The 10,493-nt window shown below is 36.6% G+C and overlaps 2 protein-coding genes across 5 annotated transcripts; one reads left to right on the forward strand and one right to left on the reverse strand.

Moving 5' to 3' along the window:
* The first annotated feature begins 63 nt into the window (after window positions 1-63).
* On the forward strand, window positions 64-3,534 carry LOC109853974 (pachytene checkpoint protein 2 homolog). Of its 4 annotated transcripts, none has more exons than XM_020426601.1 (7): window positions 64-727; window positions 846-1,002; window positions 1,112-1,303; window positions 1,399-1,626; window positions 1,753-2,100; window positions 2,190-2,466; window positions 3,450-3,534. In XM_020426601.1, exons 1-6 carry the CDS (start codon window positions 678-680, stop codon window positions 2,460-2,462), a joined length of 1,248 nt encoding a protein of 415 aa, XP_020282190.1. In that variant the 5' UTR covers window positions 64-677; the 3' UTR covers window positions 2,463-2,466; window positions 3,450-3,534. The 4 variants fall into 4 exon arrangements, with proteins under 4 accessions (XP_020282190.1, XP_020282191.1, XP_020282193.1 ...); XM_020426602.1 differs by lacking the exon at window positions 3,450-3,534 and adding an exon at window positions 2,797-3,032; XM_020426604.1 differs by lacking the exon at window positions 3,450-3,534 and having other exon boundaries at window positions 64-280; window positions 395-727; window positions 2,190-2,537.
* Window positions 3,260-10,266, reverse strand: LOC109853973 (hemicentin-1-like). The gene is made up of 6 exons (XM_020426599.1): window positions 9,155-10,266; window positions 8,347-8,476; window positions 5,390-5,589; window positions 4,734-5,072; window positions 4,081-4,563; window positions 3,260-3,999 (listed from the first exon to the last, which is right to left on the reverse strand). The coding sequence occupies exons 1-6, from the start codon at window positions 9,522-9,524 to the stop codon at window positions 3,452-3,454; spliced, it is 2,070 nt and encodes a 689-aa protein (XP_020282188.1). The 5' UTR covers window positions 9,525-10,266; the 3' UTR covers window positions 3,260-3,451.
* Window positions 10,267-10,493: the final 227 nt, after the last annotated feature.

Here is a 10,493-nt window from a genome sequence, read left to right on the forward strand (position 1 = left end):
CGCTTGTGGACATGGCTGCGTAGTTTCAATGTGCACCACCCGTGGACATGCGCTAGTTTAGAGTAGATTTTCCGGAGCGGAAATGTGATTACACATTTTCTTATGGGCCTGGCCGCTGTCACGCTTCTCTCTGCTATTACAATTTCTTTCATAGACCACTCTCAGAAAATTCACTGCCAAACTGTCAATACTGAAAATATATAATTTATCTGTCACATAAACTGTACATTTTCAGTACTGACAGTAAATAACGGAATGCAACTTTTATCAGCTTTCAGAGGTACCTTCATACCATATGTTACACTTTCTGCACTAAACACAAAATAGCTACACAATTTTGATTTGAAAGAGAAAGAAAAAAACTTAAGAGTGTAGAAAGAGCATTTATCGACAGCAGATCTCACTTTTCTTTGCTTCATGATTCAAACGACTTTAAAGTTTGAATTCAACACGCAATACAGAGTGTGTATTGTGTTTCTTTTCGAGACGATTGACGTGTATTGACATGTAAAAAAGAAGACCAAAGGAGACACACAGTGACATAAAGAGCGAAGTTTCACATAAAGGAATAGAAGTAAAATTTCAAACATTTGAAATCTATTGTGTCTAATGCACGAGTGATTGTTTCGTGTTGTCTTGTAAATTGTCACAGTACTTTGTCAATCGAAACAAAAAAAATGAATGAAGAGAACGTGTTACATGTGGAAATATGTCAACATGCCAACAGGTATTGTGTTCATTGTCAAACTCATTGTTCATAAGTAATATGGTATAATTTATGTTAATTTTTATCACATTTACAATTTAGTATTGAATAAATAATTCATTTATGTTTATTACTTCAGCACTTTGGCAAATTCATTGATTCAAGTGGCAGTGGATGCAGAGTTAAAATTATTGGGAAAAATATCTTTGGACATCATACAGCATGGCAAAGATTTTGTGAGTCCAGTGGTACAGGAGCATGTTGAATCCATCATATGTTCATCTGATTATTCAGAGGTAAGTTGTAGATTTTTTGTACTAATTTTTTCCTTTCAAAAACTATTATGAATTTAATTCAATAAATATTTTTATGTAAACTTGCACGTAAATTTTATTTGTTTATTAGAGAGGAAACTTTAAAGTTGAAGGATCCACTATCAAATATTACATCTATAGATTGACAGAAGAAGGTGCTGCTACAGAAACAATACAAAGTGATTCTGATGAATTATCAGTTGCTTCTCACTGGCTGTTACCTGCACAAGAATTTCACTACATGTGGGAAAATTTGTATTATGATTGTGATATAAAGAATAACGTTAGTAAATTTCTTATGATATAATACAGTAAGTTTTTTACAAATATAGAAAGATTTTTTAATTTCTGCTATGTTATTTCTTTATCTGTTTTTAGTTATTGCGTTTTGTGGAAACAACAATGTTATTTTCTGATCTTGCTGTTAATTCTAACATTATAAGCTGGAATAAAGTCATATTGTTGCATGGTCCCCCAGGTACAGGCAAGACTAGTATGTGTAAAGCATTAGCTCAGAAAGCCTGTATTCGTATGGGAGATCGTTTTACTCACGGAGAATTCATTGAGATCAACAGTCATAGTTTATTTTCAAAATGGTTTTCTGAGGTACGTATATATTTGTTATTTATATATATATTTTTTTGTTACAAATAAATATGTAAAAAGAAATACTTTATGAAAATAAGAAATTGATAAAACCGACATTGTAAACATCTTTGTATCTTGTTGCAGAGTGGAAAACTCGTGATGAAGCTCTTCGACGAAATAAGGAGCATGGTTCAAAATGAAAAAGCATTGATTTGCATTCTGATTGACGAAGTAGAGTCGTTAGCACACGCGCGTAAATTGTGCAGCAACGGGGCCGAACCGTCTGATTCTATCCGCGTTGTGAACGCATTGCTCACGCAATTGGATCAAATTAAGCGATATCCGAACGTTTTGATCTTGACTACAAGCAACATGACGGAAGCCATAGACCTTGCGTTTGTTGATCGGGCAGACATAAAGCAGTATCTCGGATACCCGTCCGAAGTTGCTATTTATAATATTTATTATTCGTGTCTAAAAGAATTAATGAGAGTACGTAGAATCTTGTTCGAGATCGTACGAAGGACGAGTTACGAGATTTATGCATGTTTAAATACCTATATTTCTTATATATTTTTCAGGCTGGAATTCTAGAGCATGAACACGTATACGACCTATCGCAGTTGAAGCTGGTTGGTTACACAGAAGATATAAACACCAAAAACAGTTTAAAACTATTAGAACTCAGTCGTGAGAGTGAAGGTCTGACTGGTCGTACCTTAAGAAAAATACCATTTCTAGCACATGCTCTTCACTTGTCCAGTCACAGGACCACATTGTGTAAATTTTTGAAAGCCATGCATACTGCTATTTTGAAACAGGATCAACAGGACGGTGAATTGCTAAAATCGTAGGAAGGTTATTAATATCATTTTATTATCTATACTGTTATATATATATACAATATATATATATATATATACACATATATCTATTGTATACATATATGTATATACAATACATGCATTATTTAATAATGTTTTTTATAATTTTTTAATTTTTCTGTTTTCATACAATAAATTCTTTTTATGCTTATTCGCTACTTGAGTCAGTTTGCTTTGGGCGTAAGATGAAAAGTGATAATATTGGTTTGAAAATACAAGCAACACATTGGTTTGAAAGAGATATAATACTTCTTATGTTGCACTTTGGCTTGAGTATAACAAAATACGCGAAACTCCTTAACAGTTTCTCTGAGGTCCAGTTTTGTGCCGATCCCACCTCATCGCGCAACCGCCATTAAAATCACTGAGATGCAACCGCTATTATAGTCACGCTTCGTTCCGCACCGACGATGCGGACTGTATTTCGCGCGCGCTGGTACGCTAGTACTTCTTCATACAATATCTATTGTACTTTTATTTCAAATAGACAAAGTGCTACTGTGTGTGTGTGTGTGTGTGTGGTTTTTATGTATATATATATATATGTTATTATAATAAAATATAACGAACAACATGACAATAAATAATAACATGAAAATTGAAGAAAAATTAATAATTGGTCACCAAGTATAAAGATATAAAAACAACAGCAGTCTTTTAAAGATACTTACATTATGTTAAAAGTGTGTCTCGACTTTTTATATCAAATATTAATATAAAAAATATCGACATATATATATAATTTTATTATATATAAAAACGTCGATTTTTTTTATATTTAATCAAATATTTGTATTAAAAATATGAATTTTTACACACTCTTCACTTTTAGTAAAATGTGACGAGTGTTTTTACACTAAAAAATAAACATCAATGGCAAAATGATACATGAATAGAAACAACAGAATGATATTTTGTATCGAAGACGGAAGAAATAAATATATCCATAATTTGCAGATTTACACCTTGGTAGGTGGTTGCAGAACTGCTGGCGCTCTTCTAACCTTCAGCGCTTCTGGACTCATGGCACCCTTAGGCTTTACAATATGACTGTAATCATACGTGCCTTGACTGCTGTCCAGACTGGGTTTTCTCGCGATGGTTTGTACGTGAGACAAATTGATGGACTTTTGCCGATCCATTGTCGCACCATTACCGTAGAGAGCATCGGCCGCAATGCTGCCTTCTTCTACTATTTTCTGGCGGTATCGCCGACGTCGTATTCTCAACAGCGAATACACACCGATGGAGATCAGCGCCAACAAAATCAACATACCTACCGCTACGCCTGCGGCTGTCATGCGCATCTCCGTAGAATCTTTTACTATCAGTCTGATGTTCGTTGAATCCCGACCTTTCTCACTCTCCACCAACAGAGTGTACATTCGAGCGTCCTCTTTTTGCAAATCCTTAATATCTAGTTTCGCCCAGTAACAGTTGGTTGCCATCTTGTTTTCCACGATAGGCTCCAGCGGCAGAGCCTCATATTTCGGTTGGATATTCTCCCCTACGTTGAGAAAAGATAAAAGCTTAGAAGAGAAAATACGTATAAAAAATATAAAGTAGCTGACAAACTTTCTTTTCATACCAGCTCGTATGTGCGAACTGCCCCATTGCCAAGCGACCAACTTTGGCGGGGGTCGTGAGCAAAATCGGGATTTGAGTCTGTGCACGGACTCGCCTGCCCATCCGATAGACTCTCTGAAGTTCTTGTCGGCCAGCAGTCTGCCTTGTATCTTTGGCGGTCCTGTTACATGCAGCACGTAACGCACGTCACTGGCGAGTTCCCGTTTAAAGCCGTTGATTATGTTAAAGGCGATGCAACGGTATTCTCCCTCATTAGACCACGTAATGTTCTCGAGACGCAGAAGCCGACCACCGCTTTTATTTTGGACGTGAATTTCGATGGCATCTGTCGAACTGCCATGGAGATGTACCCATCTGTACTGAGCGGGCGGATTAGCTTCGAATTCGGGACAATTAAAGGACTCCACCGTAGTATCCAACAGCGCCGTTTCTTCTATTATCTCGGAAACATTATACATGTCTGTTCTCTTTAGCTTCGGCCCATCTATGAGAAAAACAAAGCTAAAATAATTGTAGAGATGCAGATATGCGAGGAATGTTGCGTATTTCGCGAGAAAAGCACGTTAAGCGAACCGTAAAATATTTCCGGAAGAAAGAAGAACCAAAAGGAATAGCAAATGTATTGAACCATGTAAACAATATAATTATACGAACATTGTACGTCGAGTCTGTAACTCGCGCGAACGCTTTCACCGATTTTGTTGATCGCCTTGCACGAGTATAGACCCGCATCATATCTCTTGATCGGATCAAAGGATAGTTCCGCGCTCCATGTGGTATCGTTCACTTGCATTGTTCTGCTTTGTGTCGGTGATAACGCCGGCGCCATGGCGTCGAGCGATGATTCACTTATTGGCACCGAATCTTTGTACCATTTAATGCTCACGGCAGGATTAGCATCTGCCAGACACTTGAGTTTGAAAGAGCTCACCAAATCTTCTGGAACCGTCGTAAGCGGTTCTGGATTTGTCACAAGTCGCACTTCTGGGACGTCTAATAAGAAAGTACGAAAATCAAAACTTAAAATAGTTTTTTCTTGAATCGGTTTTTTAATTCACAATTGACACTTTTATATATAAAATAATTCGAAAAAAATTAATTTGAATATTTATAATTTTTTACATATAATACGTATATATTTTTTTCGGAAAAGAATATTGAAAAATATTATTTTTAATTATTATTTGTTCTGAGTTTTGAGAACGAGAATCTTCTCTGAATAAAAATTTTTACATGCTAAAAATTTGTATATGCTGAAAATTTTTATATGCTGAAAATTTGTATATGCCACCTGCAATTCTTGTACGTACATTGAATGTTTAGCCGCGTTTCAGTGCTAGCCGGTATTGTACTTGTTGGATGTTCCGCTAAACATCGAATCGGCAGACCGTGATACTCTTTCCGAGCACGCACTTGCAAAACACTATGAGCCGCCGAAGTCTTTTGATCGTCTACCTCCGGCACGTTGCTCTGGTTTCCCAAAGATTCCATCTGGTTATTTCCTATGTACCTGTTTAAAAATAGTTAATATTCAGAGATATCAGAAAACATGAACACTTTTTAGTAAGACTACACATACAGCGTTTTCGATCGATCGATTCAACCGATCAAAAACGCTAATAATTAATATTGCACATCTATATCAGCGCTTGTTTCTTATTTCGTGTGTTGTTATCATTATTATTATTATTAGTGTATTATTAGTATTATTTAATGTCTTAACTTGACCCGTAGAGTTCGTTGCTGTGTTACGCAAAAGACGAACAAGAGGAAGTTTGACTTTTGTAATCAGTCACGGAGTTTTGCGAAGTTTCCGCGAGTGATTGACATAATCCGTCGGTTTCCGCTGAACAAGTCGGTCTTCTCATTTAAAAAAAAAAAAAAAGAAGAACGCCGCGGAGGGTCCGTACCCTTTTCCAGCGTGATTCACACAGGCGGGACTACGCTCGCGGCTAGTTTCTCCGTTTCTATGGCTATAATCTACATAATTATACTCGGCACGGCTGTGTCCGCAACGCAAAGAAAAAGAAAACCGGGCGGGGATCATTAAACCGCGTAGCCATTATTGGTCGTAAAAGAATGCGCGCGGTCGATATTGTTTCAGACAAGTTCCACCGGACGAAATTCTTCATTAGGATCGTGACCTCAAACAAATGCGTGGGAACGCGAACGGAAATGTGTTTCTCTCAAAATCTCAGTTTCGATCATCTTCTATATATAAAAGAAAAACCGATCTGTGAAAATAAATACAAAAAAAACCAACGGTAGAAAAAAGTTAATTAGATTCGGGCCAGCTTGAACGGAACAGCTTGAAAAATAAAGACCGCACAAAAGTTACTTGCGAGAAATATGATGCTTTTGAACGTTATGTTTTTCTTAGAAGCCGCACTTCTAAAGCAAAACAGGGGAACCGTTGGAACTGGTGGTCGGGGCTGGTGGTGTTTTATCAAAGGGCCCATTCATCAATGATCTCGTTGGGGGAGTGTTGCACATATGTGCTACCGTTCGAAGTTTCAGTTACACCCACTGACCTGCACCCACTGACTGTTCTCCATAACTTTTAACGCACATGCATCAACAAGCCCTTAGACTACATATTAGGAATGCGACTGGAACTCGACCAAATAGAACGTAGTTTACGTTAAATTTGGCTTCCTTCTGAACTCTGTTTCAATTTTAATCCCTAACGACTGAACTCCATTTCAAAATCTTAATCCGTAGTCCAAAACGTAGAGGTTTTACAAGCACAATGCATGTGTTACGAATCTTCGCTGCAAAGTACATCACAAAAATAGATATGTTAACCAGCGTTGCCGTGGAACTTGCCACACGTGACGTCACGCAGTAGAGAGATAGAGAGGTACGACTCGTACTTTTGTCACGTGTGGCAAGTTCCACGGCAACGCTGATGTTAACGATAACGAAAGTGTCGTTACAAGTTAAAGAAAAAGATGGGCGTTTCTTTTTCAGCGAGAACGCAAGTGAAGCATGCGTCTTCTAAAGAAGCGCGTGCCATCGACGGGGGTCGGAGGGAGAGGGAAAGGAGAGAGAACAGATGTTTTACATCGGAAGAATATAAAGGATATATATAAGGTGCGGCTAAATTCAGCGGACCGTGAACCAAAATGACGATCCCTCAACGGACCTTCGCCGCATAAACATAACGTTACGGCTTCTTGCACCGAACCAGCAGCTTCTCTCGCGGATCAGCTCTGTACGTGTACGAAGCGCCGATGCTCATGTTTGAAAACAGCCGTATTTTCTGCGAAGTAAGAAAAACAAAGTGCGGAGCGTTAAACGCAGGAATGTGCATAAATGTGCTCGCGTTACTCAGCTTCTCGGCGGCGTTATTGCGCCAAAGCGCTATTTGAAAACGTTCTCTCTATATTTCCTATAGCGATCGGTTTGGCGAAGCGAAAACACATTAATATCTGATATCTGATGCTTTTGCGGAGTGTTGGATTAATATCTGAAAATGGTTTTCGAGTTTGAACAGCGTTAATGTCATTTTTATATATATCAACGTTTTGTAAACATTTCATTTCACTTCGTCCAGTATTTCAAGAACAACCTGACCTGACACTGTATCTCATTAAATCCGAAAACCAGATATTAACACAATAAATGTCGTTTCAATCTTACCTTAAAGTAAATATTCGAAAGAATCGGGAAAAATCTATAACTTAAATCCTTTTGATAATATTTTCTCTCTCTTTCTCTCTCTCTCTCTTTATAAAGTGTATTCAAAGAAGTGTAAATTGTTTTCATTCTAATTTTTCAGAGAAGTGTAAATTGTTTTCATTCTAATTTTTTCACTCAATCGACAAAATTAAGGTTCATAAAAAGATATCGGCAGGTATGGCTAATGTTCAAACAATCATCTAAAAACAATATTACCTTTACTTTCAGGCAAAAGGTCGCGCGAGATAAATAAACACGTTTAATCGTCATGAAGGTAATCTGGTGTAAGGTCGAAATCTTTCAATACATTTGTTTTCTATCTCTCGCGTTTCCTTTTTTTTTGTTGTTTTTATTACACTAAAGAATCTCAAAAAGAAATTACTAAGCATGAGTCTCTTTTATCAGTAATATAGATATACACACAAATCAAAAAATACAAAAAAAAAAAAAGAAAAAGAATAATAGTATAAAATAATAATAAAAGAGAATAATATATATATATATATTGATATATTGTTCTACATCGCGATGCATATCGCTTTATTTTCTAATTGTTTATGCGCTTTAATCCGAATATCAGACTTACCACTTGAGAAGAGCAGGTGGGTTTCCATAGTTTGAAACGCAAGAAATCGTAACTTTTTGTCCGTCTTTCAATGTGAGGGCGGCGTCTAAAGGAATACCCTCGTGTTGTAAGATAGGTTTTCTCGGTTTTACTGCAACATCCATTAAGATGCATTTAGATAAGGTAGACCGAGACACTTTTGTTGTGCCTCGACTACTTATTCTATTACGACCTTAGAGAAATATTTATGGTGACCGTGTATCAGAAGATAATTGTTATAAGGAAAGGAACCGATGTGTGTGTCGCTAAGAGAGCTCTCGACCAAATTTCCATTAACACAGATATTGCAAAATTGCAGGAAAGTAGAGCACAACGACTGCTCTGTGCGTTTTATTGCATCACTCGAGGTCAATGTTCGCGGAATATCCACAATATTTTTAAACAATTCGCGCGCTTTAATTGGATATTTAAGATCGCGATTAGATATGCTAATAATGTTGCTTATATATAAACTCTATAAAAACAAAACAACTGCGTTACACTTTTAATATGTCAAACAGTTTTCTGACTGAAAAATTTAATAATTAGTTAATGATTAATTTTATTTATTTAGAAATCATATTAAAACAACGTCTCGCTGAAGATAAAATGATTATATTGAGTCGTTGTTTTTGAAAGTGGTATAAGTCCATTTTTGTTTGTTTGTTTGTTTTTTTTTCAAAAGAGGACATTATGTCTTACTAAAACTATCATTTTAACTCATTGTTTTCCAAAAATGGACTTATACCACTTTAAAAAAAAAACAAAAACAAAACGGCTCATATCTCACCCATTACGACTAATCGGGACGGTTCGGACGATAATTCCTGTTGAACCAAATCGCTAAAACTGACATGACGACATTCCCAGAAACCGTCATCAAAAGGCAGAGTGACTTGTCTAATTAACAAAGTGCAATCGTTAGTAGGATTGCTTGTCCACTCGTATTTCCCCTGTTGTGCGACCACTGATTTCTGATCTTTTCTCCAAAAACAGTGACCACGTTTGTCCTCCACGATGCAACGCAAGTATACATCTTCGTCGGTCTTTACTTGCTGATAGAGCGGTGGCGTTTCGATAAATCGCTGCTCGCCGACAACGGCAATAATATATACGATGACGAGTAATGTTAACAAACGAATCAAATAATTTATCGTCATTTTTATAATTCGACTAGTGATTTGCAATTGACTCGGTCAAGATTTTTTTTTTTCTCATGAATCTGTCCGAAAATGATTTTTTCCGGGGGGCGCAGATTACTTCTTTTCTCGGAGAAGATATAAAATTATTTATAAAACGTGTAAAAAAATAATGTCTTTCAAGAGAAATTAATTGCAAGCACCGATGCAGAGATAGATAGAAGTTGAAAGATTGTTTTGCACAATTTTGAACATTAGTGAAGCACGACCGCGTGTTTACGTTATTTTCCCAGCCGTAAATTCGTTCGCAGATAAACGAATCATAATCTGTCGTTTCGTCATTAATAATCGATTAAGTAAGTTTATGATTGTGGAAATGTTCACTCGCGAGTTTTTTGCGCGAAAATTTGTCGAAGCGACGCAAATTCGCTTTGACCTCGCATTTTATTGTCACTTTTTTTAATAACGCGAAAATTCGCAAACGTTACTGATCAAAACATGGTCCCCGAATGTTTTCACTAGAGAATAGTACACATTGACTTTTATCTCGCACACAGAGCACAATAAGAACGATCTTACAAAGCGAAAGACACTTTTAGCGAAATTACAATGCAAATTACAAAAATGCAGCGTTTGAATAAATGAAATTTATTATTTGAAAATTGGTTAACAAATTTGAAATTTTTGTTCTTTGTTTTTTAATTCACTTTTGCGATGAATACATACAACTGCCTTGCATTACGTGAAGGCGCGCACGATCTGTCCGGCACAAGTAACACTGACTGAATAAACCGCCTTTCGAATTTCACAAGGATCATATTCCGCGCCAACCAACGAGCGCTCTCTTCGTTGAATTGAGAAACTATTCAGCCAATCAAAATTTTTCTTGCTGTCAAAGGTCGATCTTATTTATTTGTTGTTCATTTTTTTTGTTATTTTACAATTATTAAGACTTAACGCTCGTGAAATTGTCAACAGGAAATAAATAAG

Source organism: Pseudomyrmex gracilis, unplaced genomic scaffold (genome assembly GCF_002006095.1).
Source record: "Pseudomyrmex gracilis isolate BER0280 unplaced genomic scaffold, ASM200609v1 scaffold_57, whole genome shotgun sequence".
Taxonomy (NCBI): domain Eukaryota; kingdom Metazoa; phylum Arthropoda; class Insecta; order Hymenoptera; family Formicidae; genus Pseudomyrmex; species Pseudomyrmex gracilis.